Source organism: Polyodon spathula, chromosome 18 (assembly GCF_017654505.1).
Source record: "Polyodon spathula isolate WHYD16114869_AA chromosome 18, ASM1765450v1, whole genome shotgun sequence".
Taxonomy (NCBI): domain Eukaryota; kingdom Metazoa; phylum Chordata; class Actinopteri; order Acipenseriformes; family Polyodontidae; genus Polyodon; species Polyodon spathula.
The window spans coordinates 12628060-12652141 of record NC_054551.1 but is presented as its reverse complement, the minus strand read 5'-3'; the positions used below and the strand labels follow the sequence as shown (position 1 = coordinate 12652141).

The 24082-nt window shown below is 44.4% G+C and overlaps 1 protein-coding gene across 3 annotated transcripts in view; it reads right to left on the bottom strand.

The window, feature by feature from the left end:
• The window catches only part of LOC121330810 (cAMP-dependent protein kinase type I-beta regulatory subunit), a 190071-nt gene that overhangs the window by 35830 nt on the left and 130159 nt on the right, over positions 1 to 24082 (bottom strand). For all 3 annotated transcript variants that reach the window (XM_041277619.1, XM_041277620.1, XM_041277621.1), the window contains 4 exons: positions 23931 to 23992; positions 10980 to 11026; positions 8278 to 8436; positions 6246 to 6306 (listed from right to left, as the gene is read on the bottom strand). In XM_041277619.1, the coding sequence (XP_041133553.1) occupies positions 6246 to 6306; positions 8278 to 8436; positions 10980 to 11026; positions 23931 to 23992 (329 nt within the window). The remainder of the gene's footprint in view (positions 1 to 6245; positions 6307 to 8277; positions 8437 to 10979; positions 11027 to 23930; positions 23993 to 24082) is intronic.

Here is a 24082-nt window from a genome sequence, read left to right as displayed (position 1 = left end):
TCGTGCGGGGGAGGTCTGAAAGTTTCCAAAACCACTGGTTGGTTAATATGGAATGAGGATACCACCTTTGGCAAAAAGGATGGATTTGTTCTTAATGTTACCCGCGAGTCATTTCCTTTAAATGCCATGCATGTGTCATCAAAGGACAGCGCATGAAGCTCACTTACTCGTCTGGCAGACGTAATGGCTATTAAATGGCTCGAATGGGGGGCCCATAAGGGCCCGCAGTCCTAGTTCTAGATCCCACTTGGAGGCCATACTTTTCATGGGAGGATGAAGCCTCCGAGCCTAAGGAACTGCACTGCCAGGAAATGTGCCCCAGGGGACACCAAGTCAATTTTGTCATGGCACACTGATATTGCTGCCAGGTATACCTTCAAAGTGGACGCTGATTTTCCTGTGTCAAACAAGTGTTGTAAGAAGGTTAAAATTGTCATAATAACCCTTCCACTTGGCTCCGGAGGTCCTTGCGCAGCTGGGGTTGCCACGGCTGACTCCGATAATATGTCGGAGAGGAGAGCAAACCAGGGGTATCTTGGCCATCTGGGTGCAACCAGCAAAACCTGTGCTCTCTCCACCCTGATCTCTCTAGTGTCAGGGGTAATAATGGTAGTGGAGGGAATGCATACAATAGCCCCTGTGGCCAGGGGAGAGCTAGCGCGCCTACTCCCAGGGGGCCCACGTCTCTCTCCATGGAGAACCAAAGGGGGCAATGAGTGGACTCGGCTGTGGCAAAGAGGTTGACTCACGCAGTTCGAAACCACTCCCAAATCTGTTTCACTACTTGAGGATGCAGTCTCCATTCCGAGCTGTCTAGAGCTATTCTGGACAGGAGGTGTGCTGCCTTGTTGTCCACACTGCCCTGATGGAATGCAAGTTTCTGTGCATCCAGAACAGGAGACTGTGCACTTGGTGGAGAAGGCCCAGCGAGCGCAGGCCGCCTTGGTGGTTTATGTAAGCTACCAATGTGGTATTGTCCGTCTGGACAAGCACATGTTTGTGCACTAACTGCTGGCAAAAATGAGACAATGCCAATTTCACTGCTTGCAGCTCTTGCGCATTGCCAATGTCCCTTCCACGGACCTCTTATTTCTCTCCCATTCCAGACCGCTCCCCAGCCCCCAGGCTGGAGGCATCTGTAGTGATCACTTCCATTCTGTGAGGGGATCCGAGGGGAGATCCAAGGCGCAGTTTGCTAGGACAGAGCCACCAGTGTCTTCCTGCATTGTCTGGATACTCGCACCAGCCGGTACCGATCTCGGACCAGGTGCACCTTGAGCGTATTTATCCAGGCTTGAAGCGGGCGCATTCTCAGCAGCCCTAGTGGAAGGATTCTTGAGTCGGCTGCCATCAGACCCAACAACCTTTTTTATACTCTGACCTGTAGGAGAGTGTCCTCTCTGAATAGGGAGAGTGTGGCCTCCAATGACCGAATCCTGTCTTCCGACAGAGAGGCAAGCATGCTCACAGAGTTCAGTCTGATCCCCAGGAACACTGTGGACTGAGACGGTACAAAGTTGCTCTTCTGTTGATGTATTGAGAGCCTTAATTTTGTCACATGATCTATGACCTGTTTTGTGTGCCCCTCTGCACGTCTTTTGGAATGCGTGCAAACTAGCCAGCCAGCCAATCGTCTAGATAGTTCAGGATCTGAATACCCCACAGCCTGAGTGGAGCCAGTGCTGCATCCATGCTCTTTGAAAACTTGCGGGGCGCCAGCAAGAGGCCAAATGCCAGCACGCAGAATTCGTACATGGTGCCTTGAAAGGCAAAGCGCAGATATTTTCTGTGCGCGGGACGGATCGGGACGTGAAAGTAGGCGTCTTGCAGGTTGATCGATGTGAACCAGTCGCTCGGTTGGATGGATTGGAAAATATGCTGCGCTGTCAACTTATTGAACTTCCTCTGTCTGGCGATCTCCTGTTGAAGGAGTATCTCTTTCTCTGGCTCGACGGTGGTGAGGAGCACACCCTTGAAGGGTGGCGGACCTATGCAGAATTGCAGATTCTATCCATGTCTCATTGTCGATAGCACCCAGGAGTCCTGGGTGCAGTCTTGCCATGGGCCGTTGCCTTTGGTCAGTCCAGTTGTGAGGGGGGATGGTGGCAGCCGGGGGACCCTCAGGGGCAGGTGTTTATGCCCCGGATTCGTTCTCCAGCCGGCTGGCCAGTGGTGGTCCCTTGCCATTGGCTCTGCCTCTGCCTGCTTGTCTGTTTTGGGGTGGCGGGCAGTGTTCAGACCCTGTTGTCCCTGCAGGCTGTAAATGCCACCTTGGGTTCTGGCGGTAGGCAGGAAGGCGTGAGAACTTGGAAGCGACCTCCATGGCCTTGTGGGACCTTTCAAGGCTCACATCAATGGTCGCTCTGAACATCTGCACAGTGTAATAGAGGCATCTAGTAGTGCTGCCTTCTCGGTCTCAACGACCTTGTCCTCTGTTAGCCACAGATGTCTGCGCGTGGCTACCAGCGCCGCTAGAGACCTGCCTGATGCCTAACCTAACTCCACCATTAGGTCGGTCATCACCGTTATTACCGCCAGTAACTCCAGTGTCTGCCTCCGTTGCCCGCTCTTGCAGCCATTCAGCTAGCTATGTCTGGTACAGGACCAGTATAGCCATTGCATTGGCCGCCCTGGCTGATAGTGCCGCTGACGCATACGCTTTCTTAAGCATGGCGTCGGTTATTCTGCATGGCTTGGGCAGGCAGATCGGGTCTTTGTCCCCTCTGGTGAAGGTGGATCCCTGCACCAGTACTGTTACCATATCTCCGATGGTCGGGAATGTGAATAAGCCCCCTTCTTGGACTCCTGCAGTGTGTAGTAGGAACTCTGCTGTTCTAGAGGCTGAGGGGGCGGAGGCTGGGTTACTCCAGGATGAGCAAACTAGCTTGAGGAAATCCTGGCACAAGCGGAGGGCATGTTGTTGGTACCCTTTCTGCTGTAGGAAGCGGTGCCCCTTTTACTCCTGTTCTGCCAGCCAGGGGATGTCCGTGGCTGCAGCTGCATGCTGCATGAGTGCCGGATATATGCGGCAAGGAAGGTAAGGAGCCCCCGCCGTGGCTTGCCCAATGGATGTGGCTGGGTCAGACACGTCTGACCTCAACAGTGTAATAGACAACTCGCCTGGGCTAGGAGGTCTATGCATTGGGGATGGGGAGCGAGACTAGGGAAGTTGGGGCTGCCCGGTGGTAGGGGGCAATCTGTCCTGAGATTTAAGCAGGGTCTCAAGCATTGTCTGCTGAGCCCCCAGTCTCTGCCAGCTCCCAAAAACGCCACTCAGCTGAGCTTGGGCGTCTCTGAGGCGACTGCAACGGCGAGCGTCTGTGCAGAGAAGCGGAGCGGCCCCTGCGCGTTGACCGTCTGTCCCCTGGTGAACGCCCCCTCAAATGGAACTGCCTTGGCCATCTTGCTTCCCCTGAGAAGCGCAAGCGCCTCTGCACCGGTGGTGGTGAAGGGAAGGGTGACCCAGGTGAGAGCTCCCTGGTCACTGTGGCCGTGGGTGGGGGGGATGGGGGGAGGACCTTGGACCACGGACCTCATTCTTCCCTGGCTAGGGGAAAAAGACTCAGTTGGGGATAGGGCTGCTCTCCTGCGCTTAGTTCTACTGGACTTTCTGCATGGAGAGCAGTCCAACTCACCCGCCAGTGCTTTGGCTGCGTGTTCTGGCCCCAAGCATCTGGCACAGGACAAGTGCTCGTCCTACCTAGGCAGCTGTTGCGCTCGGTGCCGATATTAGCGCGGCTGTAGACGACTTCGAAGGGGTTCACTGGTGCCGAATCAATTGTTGCCGGGAACGTCGCCGAGGAGAGCACTGTCGATGCTGAGTGGTCGGTGCCGAGTCAGTTGGCGCCGAGATCGATGTCGATGTGTAGTGTGGTCGGTGTCGGGCTGTGGACGGCTCCGAAGCTAGTCAACCAGTGCCGAGTTAATCGGTGCCGGAATTGGCGTCGAGGAGAGCGCTGTTTTTCTCTGCCTCAAGTTCGGTCGGGAAAACCGTGGTCGATGCCGGGGTATGCAGCCGATTCAGTCTGCGTGGTCGTCGAGGGCAAAGCATAGCCACGCTATGAGATCCCAAGGCTTGAGAGGGGCGTTAGGCTGATTAAATCAGCGTGGAGGACGCCACCGTAAGCCTGCAGGGTCTCCTTACAGCACCAGAACAATTACCAATCTCCTGAGGGGTGAAAAACAGCTCTAGTCAATAAACTGACGCGAGAAAAAGGTAGTGGCACTCTTAAAAATGCTCGAAAGCGTGATTCTACTGTGGATTAATAAAATTTGATGGTAAAAAGCCAACAAATTAGCCAAATTCAGGCAAAGAAAGCATGAAGCAATCTGTGACCTGTCTCAGTGGATTGAGAGAGAAAATGGCGACATTCTACTGTGAGGATGTCCCTCTTCAGCAGGAGGTGGGAGGGACTTTCCCCTCACAGCAGGGCCCTGATAGGGCAGCTTTTTTATATATGCTCAGTGATTGGCAGTCCAAGAGGGCCCTTCCCATTCGGTAATGGTTGTCATTCAATTGAAAGGGAACAAGCACTGCTGACACATTTGTAGAAGATCTGCTGCCTTTGGGGATTGCACGTATAAAAATATAGTTAGTATTGGTAATAATAATGAATCTGGAAGGCAAATGGATGTTATGCATCAGATTCAAGCAGAGTAAGGAAACAGGTGGATGCAGCAACTGATGTGCATTGAGATTACAGGCCCATCCTCATGGCATCTTAAAACACTGATATTTTCAAATAAACCCATCCTGCACCTCTATTTTTTTCTGCAATCACAGCTGTTTATTAATAAGTGCAGTGCACATTTTTTTATACTAAAAATGGTATTTTTTATATTGATTCTTCCTTTTCATATGTACCAAAGCATAAACAGGTTTTGCCAGCTGTCTGTCGGCTTGTGTAAATGCACAGGGATGACACAGAACACAAATCCATGCTTTACAGTTTAAATGTACAGCATTCCTATTGTTACACTTCCATCCCTCAAACATTAAGTGTTGAAAGGTGTAATGCTACACTTCAGATTAAATACTGGTGCAAATTTGCTTGGCATTCTGTTTTCCATTGTAAATAAGCCTGGCTTCCAGTGAGACAGATGAGACTGGAGAAGTTGCAGGCAGTTTTCAATCATTGGATCTATCCCACTTGATTACACCTAACTGCAACTCCTCAAAGTTAATGTAAAAAATTCCCAAGGTTTTAAAATGATACACTTATATATTATTTGGCCAAAGGAGTTGACAAAGTTAACAAATACTTAAGCACAGAAACCAGTACCAGAGGACACAGTGAGAAATTAAATGAAGACTTAGGGCAGAAGGAAGGAGTCACTTCTTCACACAGAGTGGTGAGGGGATATAATGTGCTACCTAGTAATATTGTCGATGCTGAATCGCTGGGATCCTCTGTGCTTGACTCAGTTTGATAAATTTTAGACATCAGCTATTAGGAACCTGGATGACCTTAGATGGGCTGAATGGCTTCCTCTTGTTGTATATTATCTTATGTTAAAGTGCTGATTTATACCAAGAAAATCCAGACTTAAAAAAATCCATTTACCTAAATCATGAACTATGCAATTCGAGCCTGTATTTTTATTGCACTCCACGCTGATACAGGATCACTCACAAGCTTTATTATTGATTGGGGATTAATCATTTGTTGTTTCTTTCCTGCTGAATGACACCAAGAGCATGTCCATGCTCATCAAAATAATCACAGAATAGCACAATCCAAGCATATGAAGTGAAGCAGTGCACTGAGGACCTGGAGAGTGCAGAAAAGGAAAGCTGGAGAGTGTCGAGCTGTGTGGTTTGTTTATTTAGCCTACAAGCTAGAGGTTATTTCCTCTATCATGGGAACTCTCTCACCTACCAGTCAGAGCTGATGTCATCACATCATAATTACCACAGCTTTTTACTTTCCAGAGGCCTGTGTAAAGTCATTACATCTCAAGCTCTGACCAACGAGTCACTCTGGAATCCCTTTTGGACTACTTTCAAAAGCTTCTCCATAGAATCCCTTTAAGATCCTTGTGTGTGTCATAATACATGTTTATACATTTTGAGTCACTTTGCATTCTTTGCTTAGCTACTGTCTGGTGGGTGGCTACTGAAGGCTCCCCTTCTAGACATGCTTTTTCTTGTTAAATGGTTGTGGATATGCTTGAAAGAGCGATCTCTGTGCAAGCTGCATGTGTGGCTGCTGAATGTCGTTTAGCACTCAACAAAGACAACTGACCCAAAATGGAGACCTTGCTCAGAAATTCCTCGTACATCTTCCTCTTTCTCAGTGTGCTGCCCTGTTTGAGACAAAGAAAAAGGGAAATGCTTTTAGTCAATGACTTTTCAATTGCTGTTAGCTTTAATCGTATTCTGAGGTTTTGGTGTCACGTTCATGGAGAAAAATCAACCCAAGCAAAGACTTCCTAATCTGACATCGTGACAATCTCCTCCGGGAAAAATAAAATTGTGATTACACAACTGGCTATTGCAGTCATGTAATGGTGACAACAAAGTGCACTTCTAAAATTCACAGCAGCAGGCCATTACTTTTCACTATCTACTGATTATAAGTCTCCTTTGTAGAACATTCAAAACTGTAGATTTGAAAAGGTTAATCTTGCATCAAAAGTGACAATGTAATTTATCCCACCCACACTGAAACGGATTTTCCTAGATTTTTTTTTTTATTATTATTATTCAAAAACAGTACTGGCAGACAAGTCTGGACCACTAGCAATCATTCATTTTGGAATCAAACATATCTTTTGGATAAATGAATAACAACTAGCCTTGTTTACAGTGGAATCTATAGCTAACTTTTTTAAAATAAAAAAAAATGCATTTTCATTCATCATAAACTAAAGCATGTTTCTAATTGTTTGGTAGCTACAGCACCTCCAACTGTTATTTTTTACACATTATTTGTTGAGTCAGGGGGTCTGTCATACAAAGAGGGCAAGAGAAAACACTCTCAACCTGAATAGAGGTAGCCATGAACACATAACAACATAATAAATCTACATAAAAAAACACAAAAAGTTTATATTAACAGTTAATCTCTTCCTATAGAACCTGTGGTTTAAATGCTTACAATGTCTTGTCTTTAACATTCAGAGTTGCTGCTAATAGGGGACGTGACAATACATTTTACAAAGTGATTAACTTATTTGTCATACTGTGATGGCATCTGTAAATTATTATCAAGCTCAAGCCACCCAGGGCTTTTGTTCATGATGTTCTAAAAAATTACTAATGCAGCAGCTCAAAGGGTTCTTGTCTTTTTCTTGTCAGTGGAACTGTATTTAGCTCCCAGTGACAGCACTTCAGTTTGAGTTGTTCCAGGACTTTTGGTCCATACAGTGGTGTGCCTGGGGTCCAGAGAAAGAGACACATCAAGTGTCTGTTACTGACCCCTGTGGGTTAAAGGAGGTAGCGCACTTACAGGAGTGTTAACCAAGGTTTTAACACCCATACTCTTATTAGCACTAGTAACATTATCACTGCCCCCTTTCTTCTTTTGTACATATTTTGGTGTTTTTTTTATTTTTTTTTTAGTTAGTTGTATTTTATAGTTCGACTCATCTAAAAAACACAAGAGTTACTGTTGCTTCATGGTATCATTTCATGTACTGCAGTTCAGACTCCTTCCAGTAGTGTAGCTGCAATTGAACTATGTGCAGAGGTACTGGGATAACAGGCATCCCCAGGTATGCTTTTCAAATACCAAAGCTTGCTGGAACACTTATTATTATTATTATTATTATTATTATTATTATTATTATTATTATTATTATTTATTATTATTATTATTATTATATTATTCTCAAACAGTGTTTCATTCATTTACTGAACTGAATACAAGACCTTTAGTTCAATATGGCCATACTTAATACTATTAACAATCTGGAACTAATAATTAACGTTTTTAAAAATATAAAGCAATACTAAAACACCCCTAATTTTTGTAAACCTTCAAACATCAGACTTCAATAGATCTGATTTGACGAAGGATCACCTGTTGTCAAGCACAAGCCCCATTTCTGAGAGGCTGACATAGTGCTGTTCCTCAGACTGGAATTACAATGTGCAAATCGGGCACCAAAAACAAATCGGCCCCATCTCACCATTATAATGCTTAAAACCCTCTACCGCTGGCAACTGTGTGAGTTGAGTCTGAGTCTGTGAAGATGAAAATGGCCCTCTATGAAGCTTGGAGATATTATTTCCTCATTGTGCCTGTAGGTGCAGCTCTGATAGATCACACATACCATTAGAATGCGCCTGTAGCTGTCCCGGTCGATCCCCCACAGCTTAAGGTCTGTCTTGGCCTTCACTGTTGCTGCTCTTGGGGTTCCATAGATCAAGGCCAGTTCTCCAAAGCTTCCTCCTTCTCCAATGCTGGTCACCCATTCCCCGTTGACATAGACCTGGAGAACAACAAAGCTGCACTTAGAGGGGCCTCTGTGTTTGCTCTTACTTCTACTTCCAGTCCACTAAGAAACACATTTATAAAACACAATCATATTCTTTCACTTGCAGGGAAGAAAAACACTAGTACAATAGTCCAACAGCATTCTTTGTTGCTTGGAACAGTGTGACATCCTTCTTTGCAGATCTAGTTTCAGTTGTTTTGTTGCTTTAAAACAATCACCCTGTTTACTCTGGGAATTTCCAGCCCCTATGGCATGTAGCTTGCTTGTCCTTTGTAGTGTTCAACACTTAAAAAACCAACACGCATAACTGTCACAATCTTCAGAGTTTATTATGACTTTCAAACTTGAAAGGGAATGGTTCAGCTAATAGATGTAATGAAGTTTGTATGCAAACAATATCGCTGAGATTCAGTCCCTGATACTGAATGTTTCTTTAGTTTGACTGTGTTAAGTTGGATACCCTGGTGAGTGTATTCAATTAAATAAAAAAAAAAAACAGGAAGCTTTAAGGCTTCTGTTTTGATAAACTCCTTAATCAAGGCTCTCCCAAATACTAGTACCTCCTCACACAAGTCCACCTGCAGTATGTCAAACAGAAATGTTAATATGCATTCCCCTCTCAGTTCAGTACACCACAGTCTGCAGAGGCATGTATTTAATCATGTTATGTCCATGCTCATCTTAATATCCTACTGTTCCTTCTTCACTCCTTTCTGTGAAACCAGCATTTCCTTTATTCAGTACTCAATCTTCCACTTAAAAAGAATAGGTCCCATTTTCCCAGTGAAGTGAACTGGCCTGTTGGTTTCTAAACCGATTCTATGATTAGTTGCTCTGTGTGTGTATGTTATGCTAAACCACGCAATTTTAAGATAATTTATGCATGAGAGGAGGTCGTGTGGCCCATCTATGCTTGTCGTTCCTAGTAACTGATTGATCTCAGAACTTTGTCAAGTTGGGTGTTAAAGGAACCCAGTGATTCAGCATCAACATCATGACTAAGTAATCCATTCCATACCCTCACCACTTTGTGTGTGAAGTGTCTCCTTCCATCTGTTGTAAATATATTTTCAACTCTGTGCTGTGCTTAAAGCACTGGTTAAGGGTAACTTTATTAACTAATTTTAAGACTTTAAAGTATAGACGCTTTGAAATAGATTTGCTTGTATAAACACTCTCAATTTGTATTCCGTCACCCTTTCAAAGAGTATACTTGTTTCACAGTAATAGGCAGTCACTATTCCTCTATTGTAACCTTACTATCATTACTACCATCTATGTCACGCTTCACCTGCCCGTTCAGGAGATATGGCTCCATTCTTTGCATGTTTTGAAATGGGGAGGGGAATTCGTTTGATCCACCATTCTGTTATCCTAGCTCTCCCATGTCCTATATAAATAAATTAAGGTGTTTTCCAGTTTTTTTTTTTTTTTTAATATTATATTCCATCATTTTTATTTATTGCCAAAAAAGAAAATGCATCTTGCCATCATAAAACCAGTGGCAATGTAATATCTACACCTCTTAAGGGCTTAATTACAAATATTTTAATGTGACTTTTCCCCTAACCCGCACCAACCCACAACAGAGCTAAAAAAGACAATCAGATCTACTGCAAATAAAACCTCAATCAGAAAAACATCATGCTTTTGCAGATAAACATTCATAACTATTCAATGCTCAACACTGCTGAATTTAGGAATATAAAAGAAATGTAATGAACAACAAACATCTTTAGAAGACATTGAAAAAAACTTCTAGTCGAAACATTTGTAATTTATTACGTTTCTTTTATTATTTCCAACTTTTGCAGATATGCCCAAGATGTGTGTTCATTATAGCCTGATTTGGACAAACTTTATGAAATGTTTTTTTTTTTTTTTTTTTTTTTTTTTTACATGTAAACAATGATGTTCTAATAATGTTCTTGTTTCTTATCTCTCTAGTCGATGTTAAAGACAATGACATTACCCAGCTGCACATACTGAAAAATCTGCATTAGTGTCTGATTGGCTGAGGGAAGCTTCAGGTCCTCTTGATTTCTGACCAGTAATGTGGCTCACCTTTAAAAATCCATTCCTAACCATCCCAATGTAGACGGTTCTGAAGACAGCAGCAGCTGTCTAGAAATACTAAACCATTCAATGACATATGTTTTGACTAGAAGTCTTTTTTCAAAATATTGAAGAAACTCAAAAAGACTTAGCACAGTCAAAATATTTGTCATTGAATTTATTAAGTTTATGTTAGTATTTCTAAATTCTACTGAGTGTTTAATAGTTGAAATGGAGGAAATATTCCAACAGTTAAGTACGACTGACATTAGTAAGTATAAAACCCCAGTGACAAAACAAATTCAGGGGTTCTGTGACAGATTGAGCACGAGGCCCTCCGAGGAAGAGTAAAGATATTTTGACAATAAGTTCAGGAATGGACAGTCATGTACTAGTCTTCTTTAATGCATTCAAGGCATATGGAAGCATTGGTTTGAACATGCATCACAGGGCCCGGTTTCTTTGGTTTTTATTGTACTTACATCTACTTCACCTTGGTCAATTACATAGAAGTTGTCGCCTTCATCCCCTGGAAAGAAAAAACAGGATGAGGAATTTAACTGGACTATCATTTTTAAATAGGATTTTCCTCATTCAGAAAACCTTTCTGCAAACATTTGGCAGCATTAAGAGATTAACACAGTTTATGAAACACTTAGTCCACTTTCGGCGTCCCACCTTATCTTAGAATACATAAATAAATAATCCTCCTGATTTCTCATGTTTCACTCCAAGACTTTATAATGGCCTCCATCGACTTACATTGTGTTCCATTTTAAAATCTAAAATAACGTGAAAATCCACCATTCAAGCTTTTGAGAAGCTAACACATATTTTATCTTCCCAAGAATATGTAAAACCTTTATCTCCAATGCTTTTTTTTTTTTTTTAAGTAGCTATTGGGAAAAGGATGGAAACATTTGCTTCTAGACTGCAGTGGCACACAAAAGGCTTGTTGATAAAGTAAGCAAGCATACAAGTAAATCACACACACAGGAAAGCAGCCCCTGTGATTTATTAGCAACCAAAAAGAAAAAAAAAGGCTTTTGACCAACAAGATGTATGTGTGGAGAAGAGTTTGAAAGAAATTCTGGAAATAGTGTGTTGAGCTGGAGAGCGATGGCTCTGCAGTCATTGTCTTTAACAATGAAGGCCGGAGGTGGTTGTGTGCTTTGGCAAATAAGCCTGCTGATCTAAAATGAGTTGACACAGCAAGATAACAGGATCTCAACACTGGTCTGGCATTTAAAAAGAAAAGTCCATCATTAAATGATAATTTGACCTCATTATAGATACGTGTTGCTGACACCCTGGGATCCTTCAAGAAGATGCTTGATGAGATTCTGGGATCAATAAGCTATTAACAACCAAATGAGCAAGATGGGCCAAATGGCCTCCTCTCATTTGTAAACTTTCTTATGTTCTTATCATACAAGTAGCCCATCAGGGCCACCACATGTATCATGATGTGGCCTGTATCTCGACATGCATTGTACTGTGACATTAGACCCCTCATGAAAATAGATTTTTTTAGATTGTGTCAAGAGGCTGAAAAGCTTTGTTCCCAACATTTTGCTTGTTCTAAAGATATGTAGGGCCAGGAAGGAAATATCTGGGGAAGGTGACTGCTGCAGAGGATTGAGATGAGCATCAATCCGTGGGCAGAGTAATCCAATGACTGCAGACAATGGATAATCTGCATCAACGAGAACAATGTGCAGGGACTTACACAGGATTCCTGTTGGCCACAACCTGTCGGGCCTGAGATTTTTTTTAGTGCAACCACAACAAAACAATATATTTTTACTTACGCAACAGCCATTGTTTTGTTTCTGAAGTGTATCATTGTGGCAAAGTGCCCGTCCCTGTGTGTATTTTGTGTTGTATGTTGTGTGTTAATGTTGGTGTAAAGTCACTGGTACATGGGATATAAACGGGTCTGTGTAACACGAGTTTTTAAAATGTATATTTGTATTTAGGCACAAGGATTGCACAGAACTTCACGTGCAAGTAAAATGTAATAATATGTGAGCACGGGAATTGCACTTTATTAATTCATGTGCAGTTGACTCCAATTGAATGATTGATTAGCAACCGAGTCTCGGTACAGCTGCATAAAAGCTGCATGTTTTCACTCACTGGGGGTCGTGTATTCGGTGAGTGGAGAACGGTATTGGAGACGGAGGTAATAATAATAATAATATAATAATAATAATAATAATAATAATAATAATAATCGTTAAAAAGATCAGCTCACCGTGTTTGTTTCATGTTAAGTCCATTTTGTTTCAACTCTTTGTTTTGGCGAATGTGCCGTGTCCTGCGTTTTTGTTCGTCTTTCAACCTTTTATTTTCTGTCTGTCTGTCTGTGCACTATTAAATGGTGAGCGATACCATTCGCTCAGCTCCACCCAACTCTACCTCTCTGTCGTTTATTTTCCTGGTTCCTGTGTCTGGTCTGACGTCACCCACTCCAGCCGTCTTTGTGACACGTGGTGTCATTGTGGGATTACCAGCGCCTCCTAGACACAGACCAGACCAGGAACCGCAATTTCTTGTTAAAAAAAAAAATGTCAGAAGACGCCGTCAGGTTGAGGGACTGGATCCAGGACAATGCTGGGCTGGAGGCCCAGTCCATGCCCATAGCCATCCGGGTCCTGTAGCTGATGGACAGGGAGTGATGGGAGGAGTACAAGAGGGAACACACCCCAAACTTCCTGCAGGAAGGTGTGGAGTTGGTCCTCTGCTACCTGGAGGCAGCTATAAATAGAACAGCAGCCCAGGTAGCAGGGTCTCCAGCGCCCAGGCGGGGGCACCGCGAGAGTCCAGCGCCCAGGTAGGGGGATCACGAGAGTCCAGACCGCGGGGATCCAAAGCCCGAGAGGAAGCTGTTCCCATCTCCACCAGCAGAGGGTGATTGCCTGCTAGTATCACTTCCCCTACCGTCACCACCTGGAGGAGAGGAGCAGGTGCTTCCTCTGCCTCCATCACCTTCCCCTGCAAGTGAGGGAGCGCCGCACCAGTCCCCTGCAAGTGAGGGAGAGCCGCACCAGTCTCCTGCAAGTGAGGGAGAGGCGCATCAGTCCCCTGTAATAAGGGTAGACTACACGCCACTCCTACCTCCACCGCCAGGAGACTACACGCCGCTCCCACCTCCACCGCCAGGAGACTACACGCCTCTGCGACCTCCATCCACAGGAGCAGAGCAGCAGGAGCTGTCTCGGACTCCGCCACCTTCACAGGCAGGATACTACATAACTCCGCCACCTCCATCGGCAGGAGCAGAGCAGCAGGAGCTGCCTCTGCCTCCACCACCTCCACCAGCAGAAGGTGAATGCCTGCAGGTTCCCCGTCCACCAGAAGAGGGTGAATCCCTGCTGGGTCCCTGTCCACCAGCAGAGGGTGAATGCCTGCTGGGTCCCCGTCCACCAGCAGAGAGTGAATGCCTGCTGTTATCACTTCCCCCACCAGCAGAGGATGAATACCTGCAGGTATCACTTCCCCCACCATCAAGAGAAGAGGAGCTGGAGCTGCCTCTCCCTGCACCAGAAGGACCAGGAATAGACCCTGGCAGTCCTCAGCAGCCCTTGCATAGGCTGCTGAGGGAAGCATGGGGAAGAACCACCCGGCCGCAGTGGCCGAGAAGAGGGCCAACACCCGCACCCCTGCTTGTCCTGACTCCCTGTCTCGCTTCGCCCAAGGATGCCTGTCTCGCTTCGACCAAGGATGCCTGCCTGGCATCGCCCAAGGATGCCTGCCTGGCATCGCCTGGGGTTGCCTGCTGCTCCGCATCACCTGAGGTTGCCTGTTGCTTCGCATCACCTGGGGTTGCCAGCTGTTCAGATTGCCTGGGGTCGCTGGAATTGCTTCGCCAGGGGTCGCAGTCAGCTCTGCTTGGCCGCAGGGGTCAGTGTGGCCTGAGCCCCACCAGAGGGAGCTGCCGGCTATGAAAAAGGGGGGAAAGGTCAGGAGACCACCTTTCCCCGCAGCAACTTCGCTGCAGGAGTTCTGGGGGCTTGAGTCCCCCCAGAGGGAGCTGCCGGCTATAAAGGGGGGAGAGGTCAGGAGACCACCTTCCCCCGCAGCAGTTTCACTGCTGGAGATCTTGGGGAAGGTCTGCAGACCACCAACCCCAGCAGCTTTTCCGCTGCTGGACTTGCCCCGGCTGAAAGAATCAGTCTGGGAGCTGTCAGCCGCACCATTGGCAGCATTTCCGCTGCCAGTGGTACAGCGGGAGGAGAGATTCGCCCCACTGTCAGCACGTCTGCTGACAGCATGGCCAGTAGCAGCCTGGATTTCCCATCAACCCCTTAAAGTCCCTGTTCTTGGCCCAGGACTTTGAGTGAGACTTTTGAGATTTTAAAGGGGGAGGTGGCCATTGAGGCTTTGTGTGCTTTGCACAAGGGGGGTATATGTGGCAAAGATTCTTCCCCTGTGTGTATTTTGTGTTGTATGTTGTGTGTTAATGTTGGTGTATAGTCATTGGTATACGGGATATAAACGAGTCAACAACCTCAATCGAGACTCCAGCCTCTCAATGTAAACCTATTATTTTAATACCATTCTTACAAAGCATTAACATAAGCATAACTGTGGCTGTCGTCCCCTCTGTAAAAATGCACATCACATGGTGCAGAGCTCGTTCAGACACCAGCGAATCTACTGTACAGGGTGGGTGGGTGAAGCAGGCATCTGGCAATTCTGCCTCTAGAGAGAGTGCTGCTTAGTGCTGCTCATGAACTTTACTGTTTTTAACTCGTTGTATAATTGGACACTAAAATCAGTGAAGCTCAATCTTCCTGCATTATTTAGAAGTAGAAATACTCTGGTAAACATAAATAAAATACTCACATTGACGATTTTTGTTTTATTTCCCTTTAAAAAAAACAACCATTTCAGAAATCATCTCAAGTGTTTTGAAACATTAAAAATGTAATCAGAACATTAGCTGAAAATACACATTTAAGTGTATAGTAACTGAAGAAGACATACCATTATTTATTAATTTTTTTGCAAGTTTATTCATCATGTGACTTCACTCCATGTCTGCTGAAACTGAACATGGCAGCTGCACCAACGAAGAAAAAAAAAAAAACAATGTTTCAGTAAGACAGTATTCTTACAGTTTTGCTGTAATTCACGTGATTATGTACGATTCAATACCATTAAATATAATAATGCTAGCTGTAAACAAGTAGAGAATAAGAAAACAAATAGACTACAACAATGATAAAGCACTGCATTCTTCTATGCTGAAAAACTAAGACCTAAGGTACTGCGCTCAAGGGGCGGAGCTTTCCCGAAGTAAGCTAAATTAATTGCGTATTTCATTATTGTTTAGTTTATTTCTTTCCACACTACCTGCCTTTAATAAAGCTATAATTAGCAATTTTAAACCATGGCCATTTCTTAATTTAATTATATTTTCTGACTATGAGGAAATTAGCTCAAAACTATTTTTCTAGCTATACAATCCTTAAAGGAAGTTGATCACTTTACTGTGTAAAGGATGTAGTCACTACACTACACACTGTTGGTTTCATAAAGACATTCTGTCTGGAGACACGCCTCTTTTTAAATCTTGTAAATAGCACTGCAGAATTAGGAAAGAAACAATGGATAGGATTAATTATGCGTTTAGATTAAAAGGGGCGCTATTTAAATTACAATCAGGCAATACATAGCACTGTACCTGTTTTAGAGCAACGAGTCAGTCAACACACCTTTACCAGTGTTTCACATTTTATCCTGGTTATTATAATGCCAGTAAAACGCTAAATTTGATTTGTGGAGTACTGTACATAGAATTACTCTCACATGACATTGCTGGACTGTTATTAAACTCTCATATTTTTTATTGCTATTGTAAATGCCAGCAATAAGTTAAACAGATCTTTTCAAAACACCTTTATTTGTAGACTGAACTACTGTGTTAGTGAAAGACTAAATATAATTCTCACAACTGTGCTGGACATTTGGTTTTCTGAACTGTTGTAATATAATTCTTAGGTTTTCCTTTTAATGACAGTGTCTTCAGGTGCTTTACTTACTATTACAGTAACAAGAGTCTGATTGAAAAAAAAAAAAAAAGAATTGTAGTAATATTTACTACATTTACTTATTTTAACTAGCAACATTATATTTATCTTCAAATGACATATTTAATTATTAATACGCTGACAAAAAGTGGGAACAAATGGAATTAGCTATTTTTGAAAAACTGAATTTGGTATTCCCAAGAGTGGAACAATTAGTAACCCTAAAGATGGTTACAACTGAAGGCAGTGCAGATGCCAGTGTTCTATGCAGTTGTATAAAGCAATGTTATGCCGCATGCAGTATACATCTATGATAACAGCCTACAGGGCTGCATAGGATCAGATGATGTTTCAAAATCAGAGGCAGAGCCACAATAAATGTCTTGTTTAAATTTAAAGTAAATTGTAAAATTGTTGAGATACTTGTGTTGGAATACTGTTTCAAATTTGTATAATGCAACAAAAATATACTAAAAGGGTTAATGTGTGGCCAAAGGTTTCTCACTGATAATTTACCCTTTCAGTCAAAAACGGCAAGTTTCTCAGAAACTAAAAAGCTTAAGGGAAAGCTGCATGGGAAGCCATCTTGAGGCAGGGAATGCGATTTTAAAATTTAAACAAAAGTGGTCAAAATGTGAAAATAAATAAATAAATAAATCAAACAATGCACACACCTTACGTAAACAGTTGTAGCAACACATGGGAACATGTAACAACAATAAAATAAAAAATGTCCTTATGTGCCCTTTAAGTCTATAGAACCTAGTGAAGGTATGGCGAGTAGCCCACGCAGCTGCCCCAGCTCTACTCCCTTTCATTTCCTCTCTTCTCAACACCTCTCTGCTCTCTGGTTGTTTCCCCTCTGCTTTCAAACAGGCCTGCATCACCCCCATCTGAAAAAAATCCTCCCTTGATCCCTCATCCCTCCAGGACTACCATCCCACTCCTTTCTAAAACCCTTGAGCAAGCGGTACATCGCCAGCTCTCTGCTTTCCTGTCAACACATTCTCTGCTCAACTCCCTCCAATCTGGTTTTCGCCCCGGCACTCCACTGAAACTGCTCTCCGTCACTAAATCTCTGCTCTCTGCCCATGCCGCCTCTCTCTCCTCTTTCTTAATTCTCATCGACCTCTCATCAGCTTTTGACACGGTCGACCACTCTATTCTCTTGTCCTCCCCCACTGACCTGGGACTCTCTGGAACTGCACCGGGTGTCCTGGTGTGGCTCGCTCTTTGCCTCTTGCTATCTTTCAACAGGTGTCCCTCAAGGCTTAGTCCTGGGACGCTTCATGTTTTCTCTCTACACCCGCTCCCTGGGTCCCCTCCTGCTCCCATGGCATCATCATCTCTGATGATGCCCAGATCTTCCTCTCCTTTCAACCTCTACACCCTGATGTTTCCTTCTGTATCTCTACCTGCCTCTTGGCCATCTCCTCCGGGATGGACGCGCATCACCTCAAACTCAGCCTCTCCAAATCAGACCTCCTTTTCTTACCACCTCTTCTTCCGCCACCACTAATATCTCAAGCTCTATTCCTCTTGAATCCACCACCTTCTCTCCCTCCTCATCCACCAAGAGCCTCCGTGTCACCCTCGACCCCTCCCCCTCCTACTCTCAGCACATCTCTACTCTGGCACGCTCCTGTCGCTTCTTCCTCAGCAACATTCACAGAATTCGCCCCTTCCTCGCTGACAACTCCACTTAGCTCCTAGTTCAGACCCTGGTACTGTCCCACCTTGACTCCTGCCTCTGTTATACGTCCGTTCCAGCTCATCCAAAACTCTGCTGCTCGCCTTGTCTTTTTCCTTCCTTGTTTTTCCCACTCCACACCGCTGCTCCACTTTCTGCACTGGCTCCTTATCACTGCTCGCATCCAATTCAAAACTCCTGTACTCGCCTATCGCTGTCTTGACCTTTCTGCTCCCTCCTATCTCCAGACTATCATTCCTCCTTACACCCCCTGTTGCACCCTCTGCTCCTCCACCAGCAGATTAGCTGTATCCCCCCTCTGCTCCCCCGCTTCCAGAGCCTGCTCTTTCTCCACCCTCGCCCCTCAATGGTGGAACAACCTACCCACAGATGTCAGGACTGCTCAGTCCCTGACACCTTCCGGCTGCTCCTCATGACACACCTGTTCAGACAGCATCTGTCAACCTCACAACTCTCGATTACACTGGACTATATGGCACCCAATTGTACCAATACTTGCATCAGCTTGTACCTGCACTGAACTGCTCCATACTCTGCTGTATTCTACTACTGCTCTTAATTAGGCTTCCAAGCCAAAGGCTGGGGAAGCCTTTTGTTATTGCTGTGTTTATTATTAATAGGCTTCCAAGCCAAAGGCTGGGGAAGCCCATTGTTAATGCTGTGTTTATTACATATGCGCTTCAGTGTTGGTACAGTTGTGCGGCCCATAATAAAGTAATAACTGCTAAAATCGAAAATAGATGGTCACATGGTTTGGCGGCCATATTGGAATTAATGTTTAAATTTTATCTCCTATGGCATGCTGATATGGTCAAAGTTATAATAGAACACGTATAGGAAGTCATATGTGTTCTATAAAAAAATGTCTTCACCCACGACCTTTGACCTCTCCAAAAGGTCAAACTAAAAACTGGCTCCTTGCGCCTCAGGGATCACAAATAAAGTCATGGTTAATATGGAACACATACAGGAAGTCATACGTGCTCTATAAAAAAAATGTCATTACCCATGACCTTTGACCTCTGTCAAAAATGAACATTTCACTTGTACCTGTACTGGGAACATGTGGACGCTGCTCTGGCATTTTGCAGGGTGTCAATAACCCCACTGGACAGAACCACATGGCTCAAATGCAGCCATTCAGGGTCCAGACCCAGAACTGCAGGCTTGTTGAGCCGGGATGCCAATAGGTCCCCGCGCTTGACTGAGCAGGTCGCGGCTCTTGGGCAGTCTCCATGGCTGGCCGCTAAGGAACTGCATCAGGGCTGAAAACCAGAGTCTCTTGGGCCAATAAGGGGCAACTAAGAGCAACTTGGCCCGGTCCTGCCTGATTTTCACCAGACACAGCGGGAGGCCACCCTGGTGGTTCATATAGGCCACCACTGTTGTGTTGTCGATATGGACAAGCACATGTCTCCCTTGAACCTCCTGCAATAAATTTTGTAAGGCCAGGTAAACTGCCTGCAGCTCAAAAATACTGATGTTGAGAACCTGCTAAGGGGAGGCCCACAACCCCTGTGCCCCTCCCCGCCACTCCACACAGCACCCCAGCCTAGGCTGGACGTGTCCATGGTAAAGACCTCTTTTCTGGCGACACTGCTCAGTGCTAAGAAGAGGTATAGATGGGCAGGCTGATTCCACCAAAAAAGTACCTTTAGAGAGTGATGAGGTACTGTCAGTAGGTGATCGTGATTCAATGTGGGCTGAAAAACCCTGCTGTTGAACCAGGCTTGTAGAGGGTGCATGAGTAGAAGACCTTCTTTAGACCAGGGCACCTGCAAGACAGCAACACAAGCTCTGCTGACAGGGAGAGCTTATCCACAGGGGATGTGCTGTCTGTCTCTGCGTCCTCAGATGGGCGCGCCAGCTCCTGTTCATCCACCTCCACAGAAGCAGCATTGGAGAGCACGTCATCCTGCTGCCAATCTGCACTCGCAACCCCCTGGGACCCCGAAGGGACAGACGGGGCCGGTAGTGCCAAACGTTCACACAGCAACTCTGCGAGGACAGTTCCCTGGTGGGAAACTGCTGCCCAGAGCTTCTCCATTTGCTCTGAGTCCACCGTGAGGAAGGCTTCCTGCTTTGCTACTTTCTGCGTTATCTGGGGGGGGACGTAGCCAACTCTCTAACAGATGGTGATGGGGAAAAGTACTGTGCAGGAGTGAGGGACGCAGAACGCTCTGTAGAGCATGTGGGAGATGTTTCTCCCGCATACGCTTGGAGAAATGCACACAAAACTTACAGAAACTGCGGTTTACCAGTGCCTCCTTTGCGTGCTCCTGCCCCAGGCAGCAAGAGCATCTGCCGTGGTTGTCCTTCACAAGCAGGCTGGCCTTACATGTGTCACAGGGATAAAACCCAGGAATTATGCAAATAGCAAGAAATGTATGGTAAGAATGTACAGTTGCTACCTCAGCTACTAAAGACAGCAATGGGGCTTTCAAAAAGACCTGCTTGGTACTCGACTGGTCAAAAGTGGGTCGGAAACGGGACAGTATGGGGTTGGTTCGGTACCAGTTCGGTGCATGTAGCACCGAGTCGGTACATATGGTACAGTACCGGAATGGTTACCGGTTTGATGTCTGTAGCACTGGGTCGGTACGGTACGGAACCAGGACAGTACGCTACCGGTTTGGTGCCTGTAGCACCGGGTCGGGTACAGTACTGTACAGTATGGAATTGGAATGGTTTATAGCGGCAGCGTACCGGTGCAGTTGGGGAACAGATCAGGTCGGTCACCTTGGTACGGGTCTACTCTGGTCGCAGTTACCGTGGGTAGCACTGTACAGGGATGGCCACCGGTGCAAACTAATGGCAAAACCACCCAGTCAGTACCCACACGAGACTGAGGGAAGCCTGTTTGTTAGTAAACTAACAGACCTCTGCTAAAGCGGTCACCAAGACGGCATCAAGATGCTGTGGGAGGGATTCCAAAGGAACATCTTGGTCCTGCGCAGCTTCTCTCTACACGTGTGCCGCAGCAAAAACGAGAAACAATATAAAAGTTCCAGCCAGAGTTATGCAGGCTGGTGGGAGTGCACAAAGTCATCCGACTTGTGTTCCTGGATCCCTGGGAAGGAGCGACTGGAGCCATTGGCTTCACTTGGGGGACAAAGCCGCAGCAGGACATAACAAGCAACAGGCTGTAGTGCACAGAAACACGTGTAAATAGAAAAACTGTTACAGCGATTTGTTTAATGTCACATATAATTCAGTTAAAAACAAAAAAGAGAGTACCAATACAGAATGCCTGTGCTCAGAACAGCAGCAGGCGGAACTGGAAGGCAGCGGAGGCGGCTGCAGCAGACAGTGTTATAAAGGGGGAGCACTGTATATGTGCAGTTTTGAAAGAAAATGTTATAGCAAACACGTATTTTGATTTTAATCCAGGATATCTAGCACTACACTTGGTTAAAGAAACCTCTGTTTACATGCTAGGGTTTCAGTCTTTCACTTCCTTGGTCACCTGGAGGGTGAAATTATCTCCACCCCTTCACTGGATTATTTTCTGTCAATAACCAATCAGCTGCTTCCCCTACTGACTGACATGCTTTCAGCCAGTAACATGACTCGCAAGACACTGCTGGGGTGAAATGACCCAGGAAGTGCAAGTGCAAACACATAACCCGACACTGAAACTAAAAGCTTCCTTTAAATCAGGGGTGGCCAACCGACGTCCCCGTGCCGCATGCGGCTCTTCGCCTTCCCGTACATTTCATTACACAATGAATAAGTTAATTATTTATTTTTTATATGAGTATTATTTTTACAGTAAGTGTCCGAGTTGTTTTTTTTTTTCATCACAAGCCGATCCATTTCTGACCTTAGCCAATCAGCAGCGTGGCAGCAACACTTTTTTGTTGCATAGCAACTAACTAGCAAATCATATCCACCCATACTTTACTGTGCGTTCGGGACTCAAGTTACAGAAGCTTGGAAACCGTTAACTGTACTTTGAACAGGACCGGCTTCTGTTTTGTACATAATGGCAGAAAAAAATATCGAAAAAGAAAATCTGAAAATGAATATTGAACCTTCTTACCGGAGTGGGAGAGTAATATATTTTTTGTTGAACGCAATGGAAAACTTCTGTGCCTTATTTGCCAGTGCCCGGTTGCATAAAACATCTTATTATTAAGTATTTCACTTAAGTGTATTTTTCACTTAGCTAAGGGAAAAACTTAACGGTGTTGCACAAAACATCTTAAGCGCTCTGCTTAGCTAAGGGAAAACACTTAAGTATGCATAGACTAGTTAAGATTTCAACCAATAGGCGAGTAACTTACTGTACTCTGTAAATCCTGTCTCCATAGAAACATTTTGGGCAGTTAAGGAAAACTACAATATGGCTGAGAAAAAAAAAAAAAAAAAAAAGAAACCCAAACTGGGCAAAGGAGGAAAAAACATAATACTTATGGAGGAATATAATAAAAGAAAACAAATAATAGCAGGCAAACTATGTCCGAATTTGACAACTGCCATCACGCAGAAGAAATTGGCAGAAATAACTGAACGTGTGAATGCAAGAAATGTAAAGGTAAATCGCAGCATTCACGAGATTAAAATATATATATACGTATCCATTTCAGATCTAAATAGTGACATTGAACTACAGCTACATTCAAAAGAATGTGCATAGTAAAGAATGCCAAAAGTGACACTGAGTACAGATCCTGCCTGTATGTGGTATAAGAAAATAAACGATAGTTAGCTACTCACCCAAATAAGAAACAAAAACAAAACTATGCTTTTATATATAGAGAAAACATATTTGTTTGGATATCAATATTACGTATGTATTGGTAAAAATAAGTCAGCTTCATTTAATAGTGTGTGTGTGATAGTAACTGTAGTAAAAAAAAATATCAGTGAAATGCTAAATTAAGCACTTTGTAAAGTTTATGGCTCTTTGTCACTGTACATTTTATTTCCTTGGCTCTTGGTCTGTGAAAGGTTGGCCACCCCTGCTTTAAATTAAAGCAGTACCAGATATCATGTTTTAAAATGAAAATACAAGTGTGCTATAAGATGTGTTTCTTTAAAACTGCACATTTCAGACTAATGTAGTTAATGAAAGTGCACAATGGGTAAGATCTGTGGAATTGTTCTGTTTGCTACAATCACTTGGTTTTGATATTGTTCCTACAGTAATTGCTTGAAAGGTTGCCTGAAATGTGCCTTCTGTTTCATACTGGTGGTAAACCTCAGTCCCCCTGTGACCTATGGCTCTTAAATCTCTGTACCAGGTTCATCTGGTTCACCAGTGTAGCTATTAACCTGTCCCTCTGCAACACTGCCTAGTGGTTATAAGAAATACATAAGTAATAATGATATGTGAACTGGGGGCAGCGTGTTGCCGGGGGACAGGTTAATGGTTACACTCCGGTGTACCACCTGCACTTAGACAGAAGACATGTTTGAGAGCTCTATTGAGGCCACATGGGGGGCTTTACAAAGTTACCAGGATGCGGTGACTGAAAACTACATAAAGCAAATCTTTAAAAAAAAAAAAAAAAAAAAAAAGAAAAAAGCTTTAAGCTCTTGAAGTGGACAAAGTTAACATTGTTCTTAAAGGAATTCCGTCACATTCCAAATGCAGGGTTGAGTGAGCTCCCAAGCCAGTTGGTTTGTTTCCCCAAAGATATTTTTTACAGGACAGGGCAGTAATTAAAATAAGAACGTACCTTGCTGTATAACCGTTTCTCCTGCAATGTGTGTAACTGGAAACATGGCATCGAATATATCACTGGAAAACAAAAAGAAACAAAGATTTTTTTTTTTTCCAGCTGACCTGTGTTGTTTTTGTATGACATGTTTTTCCTTTCAATAGGACCAG